Consider the following 17,109-nt stretch of genomic DNA (forward strand, 5'->3'; position numbering starts at 1 on the left):
TAAAACTACGCCTCAACTCGAGAGTGCCAGCATCCCGACCCCGAGACGTGAGCGTGCGTCTTGGGGGCTCTCTTGCCGAATGGTCTTATGCTGCGCGCGCGGCGGTGGAGGGCGGAGGTGGTGTTCCGCTTGGGGATCGAGGACAGGTCGTTGGCATAGGTGGCGACTGCGAAGGCCGTGGCCTTGGAGTTGATCAGGAAGGCGTCGTGGTTGAGGTTGGTCATGTTGTCTCCCGCGGCGTGGTAGTTGGCGTCGTACGCCACGCCGGCCGTGCCGCCCCAGCGGCTGGCGTTCTCCTCGGACATGATGCCCTCGGCACCCGTGAAGATTCCACCGGCGGGGATCCCGTTCAGGATAAAGGCCTCGTAGTCGGAACGTCCGTCGAATTGGGTCGGGATATGAGCCAAGTCCTTGGAGTCGAAGTAGTCTTCGAACAACTTCTCGATCTGGGCGGAACCGGCCGGTCCAGTCTGGTTGAACGCCGATCCATCACCGTCATAGATCATAAGGGCGTAGTTGGGCGACGCGATCATATCGAAGTTCAGGTACAGTCGGATCTTGTTCAGCTCGGTGGCATTCAGATGGGAGACGTAATAGTCGCTGCCCAACAGGCCGAACTCCTCGGCCGTCCAGAAGAGGAAGCGCACGGCATTCTTGACGGAGTACTTGGTCAGCGCTTTCGCAACGACCAGATTGCTAATGATGCCCGAGCCGTCGTCGTTGATCCCAGGGCCCGCCTCAACCGAGTCCGTGTGGCCACCCAGCGTGACCACATTGTTCGGATCGCCGCCCTTCGTCTGCGCGACCACGTTATACGTCGTACGGTTCTCCTGCTTGCTGTCCACCCAGAGATCCACCGACACCGATCCAGCCTCCGCAAGCTTGATCAGCTTCTGGCCATCCTCCAAGCTGATCCCGACAATGGCCGAATACGGACCCTTATCACTCACCGCCGCGCCCAGGGTGCCCGCCATGGAACCGGCCACGTTGTTATAGACAATCGACGCCGCGGCCTTGGCTTTGGCCGCGAGAACCGACTTGTCGCCGAACGGGCACTCCCCACGCTTGATGAGGGCGACCTTGCCGGCGACATCGGATGGGTAATCGGCCTCGGTACATCCCAGGTTCTTGACGACGGCCACATCGGCGGTAACCTCGACGCTGGGACTGTAGGTCATGGTCTTCGCCTCAATCTCCTCGTCGCCGACCTTGAGCGTCTGGTCGGCATTGCTCCACAGGTGGACCTGGGGCTGCTTGTAGACATCGTAGTAGCCCGTCTTCTTCAGCTCCTTGTAGAGGTAGTTGACGGTGTCGTCGTGGGCTTTACCACCAAAGACACGATTGCGCTCGGGGTAGGCATAGGCAAAGTCCTCGAGTTTCTGGGAACCCTCCAGCAGGTCTTTCAATTTAACATCCTCAGGGAACGTATCCTATGAACCATTAGACGCGACCAATATCCAACATTCAACATACAACCATCAACAACCAAAAAAAAAGTAAACAAAAAAGTAAACAAAAAAGAAAAGAAAACCCACCGGCGAAACAAGGGCCCTCCCAGCCAGCGCCCCCGAAAGCAAGGAAGCGCACAAAAGCGACCTCATAACGATAAGTTAGGGCAAATAAAAATAACTGAAGCTAAAAACCAATCCCAAATCCAAGGAATGATTGAATCCGCAACCCTAATGGAAATGGAAAGCAATTCCCCCGGGGTCCCCAGTCTACTTTAAATATCTTTTCCAGCAGCACCCCCCAATCGCGACTGCCCTTTTAATTTCCCACCTTTGTCAATCTCTCCCCCGTCAATGCAACTCCAAGTCTCTCAACGCCATCCGGCGACAAAAGCACGCATCGCATCGTGAGGGGTCAAGCGGCCAAGACCTTGGCAGAGATAAGAGTCGGACAGGAACGAGCCAAGTTGAGGGGCATGCCGACGGTCCACGCCGGAGGAGAAGACTTGGGTTGCACTGGCCAAGCCGTGGCATGGTTGAAATGAGTACGAGGGGGTTTCGCCGCGGAAGTGAATCTTTTGATTACTCGGCTTGGCTGAACGGCTATCCTTGCTTTTTTGAGATTGGCATCGGCGGGTGGCAGGCGTTCTATTGGTTTCTGGGGGGATGAGGCGAGGAGGTCGCCTCCCACTAGTACAGGTTGGTGGTTTTGTTTCTTGTCTTGTCGGCATGCTGGGGTTTCCTTTTGGGTTTAGGTTAGAGTTGTGGGGGAGGAATCATGTATGTAAGATGGATGCATGGATGTAGTAGTGGCGAGGGTCTGGGCGGGTCTTTTTTCTTCGGGTTCATTTATTTTATCAAACTGTACATATTGAGGAGGGTGGATATGGGCAAATGAGGAATGCTTCAACCCATCCCGGCTGCATATGTGGGTTACTCAACTTCCTCTCCTTGTCGGTATCTCCAGCATCACCCGGTACTGAGACATCCCACCAGCTGGCAATATCCTTTTAACCAATAAACAAGACAACATTTCAAAACACACAATACAGTCTCGGAGTAAGATATCTATCGAACCAGAACCCCACACACCACCTTTCTCCAAACTCTCAATCCACATCCACGAACCCGAAAAGAAGCAGGTGTCGTCGCAAGAGACTTAAGCGTGCATCACCCTAGCAAGGATCGCCAGATCTAACAGAAAGAGTCTATTCATCTCCAAGGGTCCTCGCTGATCGGCAGGGGAACCTGGTTCGCCAAGATATGAAGGTATATTGAGGCATAGTGTTTATTATCTACAAACTGGGTTTGACTCGGGGGGAGGGCTTCCAGTGCAGTGTGTTCTGTTTTTTTGCGGTGAAATGGTGTTTTCATTTACTGAGTAGATCTCATTATTTCTCGGTGTACTCCGTAAAGGAGGGTAGATTGCCATGATATGCAGTTCGAATCAAAAATGAACAATCATGTCATGTCCCTGATCTAAACCACGGACATAAACCCCCCGAAAGAAAAACAGCCCCCCAGTTGGACATCACCCCATCAATGCGCAAACCGGAAATCCAGCCTCTTACTCCCCGTATCAGTCGTGTTATTCAAATAATCCTGTCGTTGCTATACCACCATTAGTAACAGTTCCACAACCAAAAAAGAAAAATGCAGAAAGAATCTCACCTCCTCAGTCATACTATTCCACACCCTTTCCCGGTACCGATTCCTCAACACATAGTACACCTTGGTCGCGATGAAAAGCAGAATGCCCAGGAGATTCAGGGCCAAGAGGATGGCGTTACCCCGGCGGTACTTCGGCTTGTCGTCTGCTCGGTAGACGTTGTTGCCGATGATGTTGCCTAGTTGGACGCACACTTTTTGTGTCTCAATTAGTATCGATGTCATATATGTATTTCGTCTGGGAGAGGGTAAGAGAAAGGTCAGGGGGGAAGGAAACTCACTATTATATAGTGCCGCCGAAACAGTCCTGGTGCCTACGTTGTTGGAATTCTTCGACGCCCAGCCCACAACGATCGCATGGCAATAAGGGTAAGAAAGCAATACCGTGACAACGGCATACGTCCCCCATGCGTTCTCCATGGTCCCGGGCCAGAAACGCAAAGCCACGATGCAGGGTAGCGTCCACACCAATTGGAGCATGGAGGTAAGGGAGCGCTCATTGAGATAGCCGCTGAGTCTAGTCAGGGCGAGCAGCAGGATGATGTGGCCTACGCTATTGGGGATCGTGAGGAGGTTTGTTACGAACTATTTCACTGTGTTAGGTTTTAACTTCGATGGGTATAGCAGGGGACGCACGGTGTTAAACCCGAGATCCTTTAGGGTCAGAGTGATGTAGGACTTCACGGGTACCATCGGGGTATAGGCGATCAGGCCGATGAGGTAGATGGGCCAGAGATCGTAGTCACAAAGGGCATTCCAGAGGCGGCGGGGAGTGATTGCTTGGCGGTTGTGCATGTCTCCTGTTCCACTGTGAGTTGTGGGCTAGGGTTTGCGTGTAAGGAGGTTTACCTTTTGAGGGGTCGTCTCGAAGGACGCGGTTGACGATGATGCGCACTTCGCGGTCTGTGAACCAGCCATTTGGTCGGAACCATTTCTTCGTCTCGACTGCTGAGGCGGGCATTCGGAAGAATGAGGCCAGTCCGATGAGGAGGGTTATTAGGCCTTCAATTAGGAAAAGCCATCTAAATAGGTTAGTATCCGTTTGTCGGTGCAGGGAACAGTACTGACCTCCATCCAGCCCATCCAAGTACGCCGCGCATGTGGAGGATGCCGAATGCCATGAATGATGTGACGATCGTTGTCACGGACAGGGCGGTCCAGAAAATACTATCTCTCGTTAGACACTCAATCTAAAACTGGCAAAGGGCTGTACCTGAGCCGAGTCGGGAGTTCTTTGCTCGTATAGAAGTACGACAACCAGAGGACGATATCCGGGATGAATCCACCCTGTAGTCGTGTGAGCTTAAACACTTCATATGGCAGTGGAACATACCTCTAGAATCCCTAGGAGTGCCCGCGTCGCATAGAATGAAGACCTCCCCGTCAGACCAGCTTGACAGGTGGCTACTATAGACCACAGGGAAATCTGCATAGGAATCCATCGATCGGGGCCGATCTTCTTAGATACCAACTGAGAGGGCAGCTCAGCGAGGAGGAATGAGATATAGAATATAGTATTCCCCGTGTTATAGTCTGCATATTGTTTCAATTAGACGGCGATCTCTTCATAATTCCACGGGAAACATACCATTCGAAGAAAGATTGAGATCATCCAGCAAATTATCGGACACAGCCTGAACCAAATTCCCGCGGTCGACCTGCAACCCGAAAAACATCACACACTATACCAACCATCAGTCATAATGAAACAGCCAAAACATGTGAAAGACCTACAGCCCACAGACAAACCCTCCAATCCAACTTGCGCACCAGCGCCCTCTCCTCCTCCGGAGTCCAAGTCAACGTCGGATCAAACACATGTCGACATTCATACTGCGCCTTCTCATAGATCAAGGCATATCGCTCCGCGACCTCCGGATCAGCGAAGGGATTATTCGCTTGAGGATCCGTGGACTCCTCATACGGCTGTGTCTCCACCTGATAGGTACCCTTGGGGTCGGTCGCTGGTTCGGTGTAGTAGTGCCCGCTGTGATCGTCGACCAGCTTCTGGGTGACTCCCTTGTTGGTGGCCATGGTAGGACTCAAGCTCTCAAAGCATGTTCTGGGCATTCTTGTCGTTCTGGGCAGCCGAGCACATTGTTATATATGGAGTGGGGGACTGGGGAGCCATGTCTTGGGGTTTGGCACGCCATATGCCGGTACTGTTGCGTGTAGATAAGATCTGCTGCCGGTTGATTTTATTTTTCTTGTTTCGTGGCCAGTTGTCGTTCAGTTTGGAAATATACTAGTTTGTGCCAAGAGGTTTATGCATGTCTTGATAGGATGGTAAGGTGGTTTGTTGTAGGTATCCGCGATGATTAAGGTGCAGTTTCGTTGCTGGTCAGTAATTAGTTGGTATTATTTGACAAATGAGTCTATCATGGTTATGGTTAGGTTCAGAATTAACAAAACCAATTATTGTCCTCCAAGGAGAGGATATTCAGATTGTTGATCAAGTGCCGGAATGGCATCATCGTCCCTCAGGATTTGATCAACTTGGCGTGGGCTTGCGTGACCTTTTGGCACGTTGGCGACATTGGAGTGTCAGAACTCTGATTTGCATGTCATATTTCAGTTTTCCAAGTCAATTTTGCAATAATAATGCAATGTCTCATCAGGTATCGTGCTATTGTACAAACCACGGATATGTGGAAAAACTGCGACGAAGCTAAGCTTCTAGCACAAGTATTGGCAACGAAAAAGATTCTAGCCCGAACGCCCTCGCTTTCGCTCACTAGAACTAACAGACATATTAAAGAGCATAACCTCCAAACTCCCGCTTGAGAACACTAAGAAAACCAAATAAAAGAAACCATGGAAGAGCCGCCTAGTAATTATCGCATGTGCACTTGGAATAGATACTTCTGGCGGATCTGAGCGACGTCGTACACAATGTATTCGTTGTACATCAGTGACTGGGCGTTGGCGCTCTTCGATGAGGCAGAGACATCCGGCATTCTCACCCCTTGCAGCTGCGAATTGACACTCCCAGCATCCTTCCAAGCTGCCGGGACAGTTCTACCCTTACCGAGAGTCGCAATCTTGCCGCCCTTTTTGGCATCTTCCCCAGCATTGTAGTTGCTGTGGTCCAATTCAAGCATGGGGTCTCCGAGTTCAACATCGCAAAGCAGAAGTAAAGCCATACCACCGCTGTTGTAGGAGCAGCAGTAGTTGGCGGATTTGCTGGACATGTCCGCGAAGTAGACACCTTTGCCAAACATGTATCCGCTCACAGGGGCTTCCGGCGGCGCAATGCGCAGACCCTGGCTCAAGATACCACCGAAATTAGTGCTACGGGATCCATGCCACAAGAGACGGCGGTCGCTGTTCTTGATTTTCCCATATTGGGAAGAATGGAATCGATCATTTTCACCATCACGCTCAATGCGGAAAATATTGACGACCTACATCTAGTCAGTACTGTAGCATCGCGACAAAAAAGGCCAAACTCACGTTATAGCGGAAATGATGAGTAGAGGCGCGCGACTGGTTGAGGTAATTCTCCAGCTCAATGAATTCGGTAGAAGAGTGGTCCACTGTTGCGCATTAGTAAAGGTTTGGCCATATTCTAGGGAACTCGTCTAGGCAGATGAGTGAAGGAGGGACGTACAAGGAGTCATCTCTTGCAATTTTAAGCTCTGGAACTGACGGTCCAACTGGTGGATCGTGTCGGCATCCTTCGACTCTTTCATGATACCGTTTGCAACTTCCATATCTGTCAAGGCCTCAAGAAGCTCAATCTCCTTTTTAATATGCTGGTCGGAATTCAACACGGGAGGTCGGTTACGACCGAACACGTGAGGGATAGTAGTAAAGTATTGGTTGCTGAGGTCCTCCGCAGCTGCATTGAAGGATGTGCCATATTCAGTGGCTGCCAGATTGGGATCCGCGATGAGCTCGGAGAGTTCCTTCAGCTTCAAGAAACCCCGCCTCAGAGTTCCCTTGCTCAGCTTTCCAAGTGGCAACTTCTTAGCGTCGTAGTCCATAGAAGCCATTGTATTCATGAAATGGTTCGGATTAAAAATGAAAGACATGAGATCCTGGACCTCTTCAGGCAGCTCACTCTTCACGGTTGGCTTCTCTTCGTCGCTCTTTTTGGCTGTGCCCTGATCTTCATCATTTTCTTCATCAGAGTCCTCTTCGTAGTTGCGCTCGATGAAAGTGTATTTGCCCTTCTTTGGGGGGTCCAGTCTGTTATCCCAGGGTAGACCCGATTTGTCTTTGAATTTCTTTTGGAAATGAATCTGTGCCTCAGAAAGATCACCACCTCCCAGAAGACTATGTTGGCCAGTCTCGCCCACTCGGCCCCATCGGGTCCAGGCTTTGAAGTTAGTTCCAGATCTGTCAACCAACAGTTGGATGCGGTAGAATTTGTTGGCGTTATTGGCAGAAACAGTCTGGTTGAGAGTGGCATCCCAAATCAGCCCTGCTGGGTCAATGTACACTGAAAAGCCTATCACCAAAACCGTTAGCGCTTTGTGGGCGTGGGGTACATATATACAGCGGCAGGATAGCTACCTGAGAGATAACAGCCCTCGTCAACCGGAACATTCAAAGTCTTAGATCCCAGTTTCTGTGCATCTTTGGGCTTTTTATTCGAGCTGTCCTCACTGACATCCAGTACTTCTTCGAGTGTACGTTTCTTTTTCTCTTTTTTGTCGGTTTCTTCGTCGTCCTTTTTATCATCTGCCTTTGCATCCTTCTTGCTGAGCAAGTAAGGCTTCTCAGGGATTGGTTTCTTTGCGTCTATAGACTCCACCAGCCAATCGATGGAGACAATATTGCAATTGTAGACATTGCAAGCTTGTCTGTCTGTGTAAATTATAATCAGCCGAGATGCCAAGGATAATGATCGAGAAACATCCGTGCGATTGGAGCAGAATGGACAGTAAATCAAGAACATAAGGGAGTCTGACGAGGCACTTACATTTGGAATTGTTGTTATCCACCTCTCTCTGGCTGGTCACCAGATGTGTGCAGTCACCTGTCACAGTAGTGCTGAATTTTGCACCCTGATCTTCCACGAGCTTCTTCACATCCGCTGTAACCCAAAATAGCATCGGTTAGCTCGATGCTCTCAACACTCTGCGTCGAAAGGAAACCTGCCTTGCTTATAGCCAGAAAAGCCCCCAGCAACAACGACAACAACGTCTTTGAATAAATTCTTCTTTGGCGGCATGGTTCCAATTAAGTCTAGGAATGGATAATACGAGGTGATGGTAAAATCCGAGGTGAAAGAAACAAATGATGTAATAGAGCGATAATGAGTCCGTTGCTTGATGGTGTAAAAGTATGGTAATGGGATGGAGAAAGAGAACTGCGGTCTGATGTGATAGGGAATGGCTGATGTAAAGAAGAACAATGAAAGAGATGCAAGGGTAAGGGAAATTGACTTGATTGAGAGATGACTTTGGCAGAGTGAAGAAGCGATACTTATCCAATCTCTAGGGGTCCTGCGACGGCCTGGTAGCCTTAGCCAACAGGCCACTAATGGCGGCTGCTGCCTTGTGGCCGACGGATCTGAATTTTTATTGGCAGCGGCAACCCCAGGTCTCAGGCACCAGCCCCACAGCAGTTCCGACTGCCTGGAACTTTCCCCAAATCGATCGTGGTTCTTATCGAGATTGATGAGGACCTACTCCAGAGTCCAATGGGGGTCAGAAAGTATTTGAACCTCAGTACTTCCTCGGGTTCACCGCTTCAGGCTCTTTGTTAGTAACTCTTTGTTAGTAAAACTACAATTGCCTGTTTTATTTGTATGTGGTTACATCAGGCGGTCAAAGGCCCTTGATATAGGGGTCAAATACTTTCATCGTACCCCCTTTGTGCCTCAAACACGCGGCACGACAGATTAATATATCGCATATCTTTGTACGACTCATATCCTTGTCCTCGGTTCCTGTAATGTTCGTGGCGAGTAACTCGCAACATGAAGAGAGCGGAAATATATATTATTCACAGCACACCGGCGGAACAACACTATAAAACACCTACAATTTCCAGTACAGTATAAGGGTCTAGTTAGTAATTCCATATTTCTTCAATTGGTATATAACTCTGAGTCAAACCTACTTAAACTGCACTACAACCTTTGTTCACTGCTAGGACATATAGTATCTACTTGGTTTTCGTTTGAGCTCAACAAAACAACTTAGCAAACACAGAGTTCATCGTATGTCTAGAATATGCAGGGTATAATTAAGCTTAATGGAAGTAGTCTAGAGTTCTTATTATATTCAGAAGGAATGAAGGGATGAGACCACGAATTGCTGACGTCAATCTTCCAGATATTCAAATTGCATCCTCCAAGCCCAAACCGAGGCCAACAGACCATCAGTCGGAAAAGCGGTGCGGGGGGATAAGGGGATCGGAAGTGCGATCCCCAGGACTTCCGATCGACAAACATGTCAAACAAACCAAACTTCAGCACTATGTCAAATGTCCTTAGTTCATTCGCCAACGAACCGCAGCCTGAATTGTGGATGGGGGATCAATAGCAGTGGAGCCAATCAATTCCACCCACGACTTGGAGACATCCTTTGCAGTGTTTGCTTTTACTTCTACACAGTTTGTTAAGGATTAATAGTATGATAGGTAAAATTTTAATAAAAGAGAGAGAATGGTCAAATGGCTTGAAATGAATTTTATCGTGTACTGGTAGGCCTCTCAAGTATCCTTTGATTTGTGTCTCTACCCTCACTAGTGCAATCAGCCAAGAACAATCAATCAATCAATCATGCTCTTCTACGATACAGCTCTCCTACCTTATAGCCCGATTGAAACCTTGTTAAATCCTTTATCCTCCATATGGCGCTGGCTGTTTCCTACAAGTTTATCACAGCGCGAATGTGATCAGATAACCAAAACCGAATCAGCTACAGTAACATCAAAAGAGGAATGACCTGGCTTGAACAATGGCATCTTAACATGGAGCCAATATGTACATCTGTGAGTCATGCTACCAATACCGCAGTCAACTTACCACTGGGCTAATTATATGTTTTTTATAGACGCCTTTTTCCTGGAACTAGATTCATGGCAATCTGTATTTTGTATATGAAGTAGTAGTCAGCAATCACTCCCAACTAAGGTCTGAAAGAGAGAGAACTATGCCAAATCCGAAGTTTCTAACTGTTGCTTCAAGCTTTGACGTCGCCTGTGCTTTCAATATCTCTTGAAATCATCTACCCATGGCTGTACATATATCACTGAACAAAAACTAGATGCGGAATGATAGATACACTTCCAAACGATCGCTCCAACAAGACACCGAAAATGCAGGGTTAGTAAAAACAATTCTAAACTCTATATCGAGGCCTTGGTCACGCTAGACAGCCTTTTCTCTAAACACTTCGTGGCATCTGCACACATCTGAGGAATGTCCACATTGCCAATAACGCCGTTCCGATAATTGATCGCTTCCTCAATCTTCTTGAAATCGCTCCCGACCCCCTCGGCTCGCCATTCGTAGCTATCTCCGATGAACCGGCTGCTTTGGACAAGCCACTGGGACCGTTCCCGTCGACTGATATCATATGCAGCAAGAACAGCTTCTAGATCCTTGTGCGTTTGGACCCGTTCATCCGCTAGCAACGTAGCAAGGACGGCAGTGTCTTCGAGACAGAAGCCAGCTCCGGCACCGTGGTGGGGTGATGTAGCGTGCGCAGCATCGCCGGATATTGCGACCCGGCCTTTGTAGAATGTAGGAACCGGGTTTTCTCCAAGGTCAAAGATAGCCCACTAAAGGTTATGATTAGTATATACACGACTGCTTTCTAGATGCAGTACAAACTTACCACGCTGAGCTCTGCGTCTGTCAACTCCAGCAGATTAATGACATTCGGCCCATATCCGGCAAAGTCACGGAGCGCCTCCTCTCGTGTGCCTTGTCGCGTTAATCGGGGATAATCGGCCCATTCCTCCGGAGTCGTATGGAACGCAACAATGTTGAGGGTTTTCCCTTGGTTTACAGGGAAGGTCAGCATATGACCACCGGGGCCCATCTGTCACGTCATCAGTATAACAGCGCATCTGGAGAAAGCATGTTCATTGAGGATGTCTTACATGCATACAGGCATTGGAAGCTAATTCCTCTCCAATCGCCTCGATCGCCTTTTCCATCGGGACCAGCCCGCGATAAGCGTATTTGTGGGTATACGACGGCTTAGCAGAGGGATGATCTGCTCCCAGAATCACCTGTCGCACCTGAGACTTGATACCGTCACAGCCAATAACCAGATCGGCTTCATCTTGCGTCCCATCAGCAAATTTCAAAAGAATTTTCCCGTCGGTCTCCCGCTCGACAATGCTTTCAAGTCGTTTATTGAACCGCGCGATATCACTAGGGATCAGTTGAATTAATTCGTCGAGGAAGTGAGCGCGGTGAACACCAGTTTGGCCGAGGCTGTTGGAGATAGTGAATGCAATATCTTGGCGACTGGCATTTTTCGCTGTCGTCGAGGTACCCTTGTTATATCCGTCTAGATAATCGAACCACACTTTTTGTTTCGACGGCCACAGATTCTTTGTGCAGACCTTTTCGAATGCTTCGTGAATACCCGAATGGCAAGCTTTCATTGCCTCAACTGCATTTGGGCCAAACGAGACACCTGCGCCGACTTCACCGAAGGCTTCGGCCTGCTCGTAGATGGTGATGGGGATATTTCGGTGGTAGAGGGCAATGGCGAGGGATAGGCCGGCAATGCCGCCGCCGACGACAGCGACATGAAAGTTCTTTCGTTGTGAACACATCGGGGAGAGGGTTGTGTCTGAAATCTAATGATTCGAGCAGTAAATTGGAAGAACTCAAACACTTAAAGCGTTGTTGAGCAAAAATTCGCAAAGGTGCGAGGCTTCCCTTTTCTATCATGCATCACGCACACCGCATCCCATATCGACCAAGCATATCGGAACTTGCGAACGACATCGGCTCTGGGGTAAGGTCCTTCGGATGGTATCGAGACCCGCCTATTCGACCCCCGTGGGGCATCGGCTTGGCAATGGGGGTGCATATTATAGGCTTTGAAACTGCCGAGCTATGTGCCGGCGAATCTTAGTTGTTTGAGTTATTGTTGATAGCACGGCTATCTCGGAGCTAGTTGGCGCCTCGATATTGAATCGTGGACATCTCTGATCGGCTGATTATGTACATGATCTTCCGCGATGTGGTATATCACCGGATGGTCTTGTGTGCCAAGGTGTGTATACTGATGTAAAAGGCTGCCAACTCTTCGTTTTGATTATACAGCCGATATACAAAATTGAACTTCCGACTCCTCTCTCCGGTTATTTTACTTCCCTCCTAGAACGTAAGTAGTGCACAGCCTTGTGCTCCTGGCTGAACAGCACTGGCAATCAAGGTGACGTGGAGTGTGGAGATCTGGAATGGATCCCACCCGACCTTGTAGGTTATAGGAAGAAACGGCCTCCGAGATACAGTATCAGATAAAACTGGCCCATTGACAGAAGCTCAAGTATAGTTTGCTCTTGTTTCTGCCAATGAGTGAAGGACATCCAGGTATCCACCGAGGACTACTATGGAAGTTCAGAGATTAAGGGTGTATTTACGCAGCAAGGTTGAGCTTTAAGTGAAACCAGCTTTAAGGGTACCGGTGGACATGATGAAATTCATGCTGTGATGTCCCTTTTAGCGAAGTTGACGCAGATTACGGACTTCGAGCCATTCATAGAGTGATTCGCGAACGACCCCTCGCGTCGTTAGACAATGCAACGCAACCTGACTTCACATAGACCGGAGTTGGCCTTGATCTACCTCGAGTCTCCGGGTATGTGACTTGGTCGCATATTCAGGTGACTTGGTTCGTGCAGCTTCCAGTGATGAGCAGAATAAAATGAGGTCATTCGCGCAATGCCCAGACATGGGGGAAGTCATTCGTAGGTAGATTAACTTTGCGGGGAAGCTGCCCTCGAGAAATAAAAGGAGTTGTTCGGAAGAGGACGACGGCGAAATCCACCACTACCTGAATCGCTCCCGAGTCTTCACGATGTTGATTGAATACTGATGCCTAAACGGTAAGACTTGAATCCTGAATACACAGGCCGGCAAAATACTGGGGACCGCTGAATCAGGATAACTAGGAGAACAACCGGTGAACATCGGGCCAAGGAATGGCCTTATCCGACTCATTGTTTCTCGGTGTGAATTGGTCCGTGTTGATATGTGGTGGGGTTCCGGGTTCGATGTCACTTTAGGGAAAGAACTTACTATATGGAGTCGAGATCCATAATTATTCCTCATATAGAACTAAGTTTGGAGGAACATAGCAGAAGTGTGTACGCCGGAGTAGTGATATACGGCGTAGCTCCTGTGGGGTCTCGATCTAGTCTTCTTAGTCGAGTCTCGGTGATGGACCGTTGTACTATCTATAGATATGGTCTATTCAAGACTCTGCATACTATATGCTGTACTTTAAGCTCTTTGCAGGATGAGTACGGAGTACTAATGTTCGCCATTCTGCGATCTATTCAGACCAGATTCCCATGAGCCCCCTTGTAAAGCCTCTGTATCGGTGGTGCATCTTGGAACCGGCTAACAAGTGCCGACCAAAAGAAACAACTCCAATTTCAGTGGGGGAATTTTCACTCAAGCCGCGTTTTACTTCTCTTTCCATTGGTTACCATGTATCACTCACACCCCCGCATCCACCAATCATAATGCTTTTATTGCATGCAATGTGCCCGAAAGGGAAATTAACTGCAGTGGCCCATGACCCATTGCAAGAACCCAAAAACAAATTAAAAAAAAAAAAAGAAATGAAAAAAAAAGAGACGCAGGCAGCTTGACGCCCCATGCAGGTGTCCTCGCCCGGACTTTGGCTGCCGTGCAGGTTGCATGACGAGACATTACTCCTGATTACCAGTACTAATAATCGCTCCTCGTATGGAAAAAAAAAATACTACTAAGAATCAAGGATTCATTCTGCAAGCTGTTCTTTTTGCATTGGGGAAAATGCAAGGAAGGTAAAAGGATCATGTTTTAGAAAACTCTTTTTCTCGATTTCTTTCTTTGGTGTGTCGTATACTATCTCAAGTATCTAGCAAAGATGTCTGGATGTTCCATGCTCCAGGTCCAAACTAGACGGGATGGTTGCCTGCTAATTATGGACGTTGGCTCCACTCGATAGGTACTTGAACGAATGTCAACCTCCTATTTGATGAGAAAATTTTCAATCGGTCAGCCATGTGGGTATAGTATGAAACTTTGCATTTTCCAGAACAATCACAATCCCTGTCCCTTAGGGCAATAGTTAAGGTACGACGTACCTATAGACTAGTATGGGTGTCCTCCAGCCTACCAAGGAAGTCGTCCGAATAGAATCCCTCAATTGGTACAGCTAGTGCATCCTTCGGGTCGTCTGCATCGTCCGTCGTTGTTCCCTTCCGGGGCAATGCGTAGTATGTATTGGAAATAAAAACCAGGCTACAATTTTCAAGGTCACCGCATGTCTTAGCGCACTAAAGAGGAAATGCTTCCAGGTAGGGGTCAACCTCCAAGTCTTCTGAAGATCCGAACTCACGGACGGGAATAAACGGCGTCTTCTTCGCTTAAGTAAATTGGGCACCAACCCCTCCACTCCGTGTGGGAGGGAGGATAGTGTGCACTCAGGAGTACACTAGTCGTTGAGGGTTATGGAGAACTTATCGATTGATTAGGACTGTGAAGGTGGATTTACTCTCTCTCCGAGGTCCCTTGTGTTGCTTTTTTGTGCCACTTCGAACCCATGGAATGTCCTATACGCCTCATCCTTCTAAGGCAAAAAAACCCTTTGATCGCCACGTTCTCGAAGCATCAATGGAAGGCAAAGATAAAAATAAAAAAACTTTGCAAAATTCTTCCACTTGTTTTATTTTTGCTAATTTTCTATTTTTTGGTCGTGTTTCTTTCTTTCTTTCTTTCTTTTTTTTTTTTTTTTTCTTTTGAGGGCTCCTGTTTCAACACCGGCCCCACTCGGACGGGAATAAGGAACTGGAGTGGCGGCACCGCTACTTTGGCTAAGTGGGAATGTCGCCACCGACTTAAACCTGATCTGTGATAGCCCGACGGAGCACCAGAAAACCTGTGAAAGCTCGAGCTTTGAGCTCTGGGCCGGGTTGCATGGGAAGCTCAACATTCGGAGCTGGGGAGAGCTGGAGAGGTGGGAGGGGTCAGGAGGGGTAGGTTGCACATGGTCGCCTTTTAGCGCGCCTCGTAACATGGCCGATTCAGCTAGTAGTAAACTATCCTTTAGAAAAAAAAAAACCCTGGTTTAACTAGTCGTAGGAGTATCATCCGATATGCTCAGTTTTATTCCATTAGATAAGTCTGGTCATAGTCTGAGAATTTCTTTACTCGAAGTGTGAGCATTTCTCGAGGGCTTGAAACTTGGCAAAAATCCCCCTTATGCTTACCTGCAGCTGTCGCAAACCTCCAGAGAGGGGAAGCGGTCCCACCGGCCTTTCCGAAATGCTGGTCACTGATACTGTACTGAGTGTCGGTATGTATGATACGGTAACGATGGCATCTGTTCAATTCCCACATGCCCATATTTTCCATGTCCCAGTATTGAGGTTCAAACGGGGACCTGAAAGCGCAAATCCCCTCAAGGTAGGTTAGTGGGGGGACGCAAGAGCCCTGGATGCGAAACACTTCAATATTGCCTCGTATAGTAGAGTTGAACCCTTCACAAGGATGATCATCATTTGCCCGAGTGATTGAATTACTCGGTGAGTTCAGATTGGTGCACACCTCTCAGAAAAATTTCTTACCGTACGGTCATGTCACCCGAGGTATAATGGAGTCACTCTACACTAAAGTTTTGAGCAGGAAATGCGAGTGTCATTGATTTTTGGACCGTCCTACGCCGTACGACCATTAGTACTTCCGTGTACAAGTAGACAGTGTCTTCAATGCATGCCAGGACCGGCTACCATTTGTATGAGATCATATCATATCATCCACTCTTCTCGATTAGAGGAATGCAGGCTCGGGAGGCTACATTACAATAAAACAAGAGCATACCAAAAATGGAACCGTGTCTCTGGGCGGCTATGCCGGCGATCAAAATCTTTTTACTGTGTTCTTTTTGTTTTTCTGCCTTTTCCTATTTCTGTTTTTGAACTAGTAATACCAGGTTGGCTCTATTGTTGAAGGTTCCAATGTACAGGAGGGCTCATGTTGTACCACGCGATAAGCCCCAAGGGATAATCATATCGGTCAAGGGATATGCTTATCGGCAGGTGCTACGGTGGTAGCTATCGATAGATGCGAGATTATAACTCCGTAAGCTTATGTTTCAACGCCCACCGAATCATGTAAATGATATATCGATACCAACATGTGAGGTTCGCAATCAGACGACAAACCCATAGGAAGAACAACTATGGTAGTAACTTTTTTGTCATTTTCCCTGGTACGAGGTGGTATTTACCATGTCACAAACCTTGGTTGTGCAGGCTGGAATTATTCCCATGAATGGGGTTTTTATTACCCTGAGTTCTTTTCATATAATTTGGTTTCCCTTTATGTATCTGGATGCGACGGGCAAGTCTTTGATGAAAAGGCCGCACCGCAATGTCGATTCACCATGAAAGATCATTCCTTTGTTCGTTCTTGGTCGTTTCTCATAGCTGAATCTTTCAGTCCATTTGCCTCCTGCATAACCGGTTGTAAGGCCACGCGGTCGGCGGTTCCCGGGGGCTGAGGGCCTCCATCCCTTAGAGGTTTAGTGAGGTATCCATACCCAGTAATTAATAAAATTTACACGCAATACCAATGGGTGACCATTTAAAAGCAAAGGAGCTAAGCTGCGGTATCTACTGCTTTTTTTTCGCCCACCCACACAAGATACTGGACTGGAGACTTTTGTCTGTTTGGCTTCATATATTTTTCTTGTGCTTGCTCCTTTTTTTTTTTTTTTTTTTTTTTTTTTTTTTTTTTTTTTTTTTTTTTTTTTTTTTTTTTTTTTTTTTTTTTTTTTTTTTTTTTTTTTTTTTT

General features: G+C 47.9%; 5 protein-coding genes across 5 annotated transcripts; 1 reads left to right on the forward strand and 4 right to left on the reverse strand.

The window, feature by feature from the left end:
* Window positions 1-5: 5 nt before the first annotated feature.
* Window positions 6-1,479, reverse strand: BDV37DRAFT_277876 (M28 family metallopeptidase; the record flags this gene model as incomplete). Its single annotated transcript, XM_032085887.1, has 2 exons — window positions 6-1,430; window positions 1,474-1,479. 2 exons carry the CDS (start codon window positions 1,477-1,479, stop codon window positions 6-8), a joined length of 1,431 nt encoding a protein of 476 aa, XP_031946852.1.
* Window positions 1,480-2,987: 1,508 nt separating this feature from the next.
* On the reverse strand, window positions 2,988-5,150 carry BDV37DRAFT_277877 (major facilitator superfamily domain-containing protein; the record flags this gene model as incomplete). Its single annotated transcript, XM_032085888.1, has 10 exons — window positions 2,988-3,059; window positions 3,120-3,310; window positions 3,398-3,701; window positions 3,753-3,916; window positions 3,966-4,138; window positions 4,185-4,283; window positions 4,330-4,403; window positions 4,450-4,649; window positions 4,705-4,798; window positions 4,851-5,150. 10 exons carry the CDS (start codon window positions 5,148-5,150, stop codon window positions 2,988-2,990), a joined length of 1,671 nt encoding a protein of 556 aa, XP_031946853.1.
* A 530-nt stretch (window positions 5,151-5,680) lies between these two features.
* On the reverse strand, window positions 5,681-8,627 carry BDV37DRAFT_236207 (putative poly(ADP)-ribose polymerase PARP). Its single transcript, XM_032080588.1, has 6 exons — window positions 8,223-8,627; window positions 8,044-8,157; window positions 7,635-7,928; window positions 6,727-7,569; window positions 6,570-6,652; window positions 5,681-6,520 (listed from the first exon to the last, which is right to left on the reverse strand). The coding sequence occupies exons 1-6, from the start codon at window positions 8,293-8,295 to the stop codon at window positions 5,951-5,953; spliced, it is 1,977 nt and encodes a 658-aa protein (XP_031946854.1). The 5' UTR covers window positions 8,296-8,627; the 3' UTR covers window positions 5,681-5,950.
* A 1,640-nt stretch (window positions 8,628-10,267) lies between these two features.
* BDV37DRAFT_236210 (uncharacterized protein) lies at window positions 10,268-12,135 on the reverse strand. Its single transcript, XM_032080589.1, has 3 exons — window positions 11,181-12,135; window positions 10,913-11,119; window positions 10,268-10,856 (listed from the first exon to the last, which is right to left on the reverse strand). Exons 1-3 carry the CDS (start codon window positions 11,865-11,867, stop codon window positions 10,422-10,424), a joined length of 1,329 nt encoding a protein of 442 aa, XP_031946855.1. The 5' UTR covers window positions 11,868-12,135; the 3' UTR covers window positions 10,268-10,421.
* Window positions 12,136-15,515: 3,380 nt separating this feature from the next.
* BDV37DRAFT_236212 (uncharacterized protein) lies at window positions 15,516-16,778 on the forward strand. Its single transcript, XM_032080590.1, has one exon. The coding sequence runs from the start codon at window positions 15,943-15,945 to the stop codon at window positions 16,261-16,263; it is 321 nt and encodes a 106-aa protein (XP_031946856.1). The 5' UTR covers window positions 15,516-15,942; the 3' UTR covers window positions 16,264-16,778.
* Window positions 16,779-17,109: the final 331 nt, after the last annotated feature.

The sequence above is a fragment of the Aspergillus pseudonomiae genome (genome assembly GCF_009193645.1).
Source record: "Aspergillus pseudonomiae strain CBS 119388 unplaced genomic scaffold BDV37scaffold_2, whole genome shotgun sequence".
Taxonomy (NCBI): domain Eukaryota; kingdom Fungi; phylum Ascomycota; class Eurotiomycetes; order Eurotiales; family Aspergillaceae; genus Aspergillus; species Aspergillus pseudonomiae.

Excerpts from the sequence above, each read along its gene's own strand:
- BDV37DRAFT_236207 (XM_032080588.1), bottom strand. The coding sequence starts at position 8,295 with ATGCCGCCAAAGAAGAATTTATTCAAAGACGTTGTTGTCGTTGTTGCT. Across the intron at positions 7,929-8,043 it reads GGATAACAACAATTCCAAAT|ACAGACAAGCTTGCAATGTC; the intron begins GTAAGTGCCTCG and ends TAATTTACACAG. Across the intron at positions 7,570-7,634 it reads CGAGGGCTGTTATCTCTCAG|GCTTTTCAGTGTACATTGAC; the intron begins GTAGCTATCCTG and ends TTTTGGTGATAG.
- BDV37DRAFT_236210 (XM_032080589.1), bottom strand. The coding sequence starts at position 11,867 with ATGTGTTCACAACGAAAGAACTTTCATGTCGCTGTCGTCGGCGGCGGC. Across the intron at positions 11,120-11,180 it reads CTTCCAATGCCTGTATGCAT|ATGGGCCCCGGTGGTCATAT; the intron begins GTAAGACATCCT and ends ATGACGTGACAG. Across the intron at positions 10,857-10,912 it reads CAGACGCAGAGCTCAGCGTG|TGGGCTATCTTTGACCTTGG; the intron begins GTAAGTTTGTAC and ends CATAACCTTTAG.
- BDV37DRAFT_236212 (XM_032080590.1), top strand. The coding sequence starts at position 15,943 with ATGCGAGTGTCATTGATTTTTGGACCGTCCTACGCCGTACGACCATTA.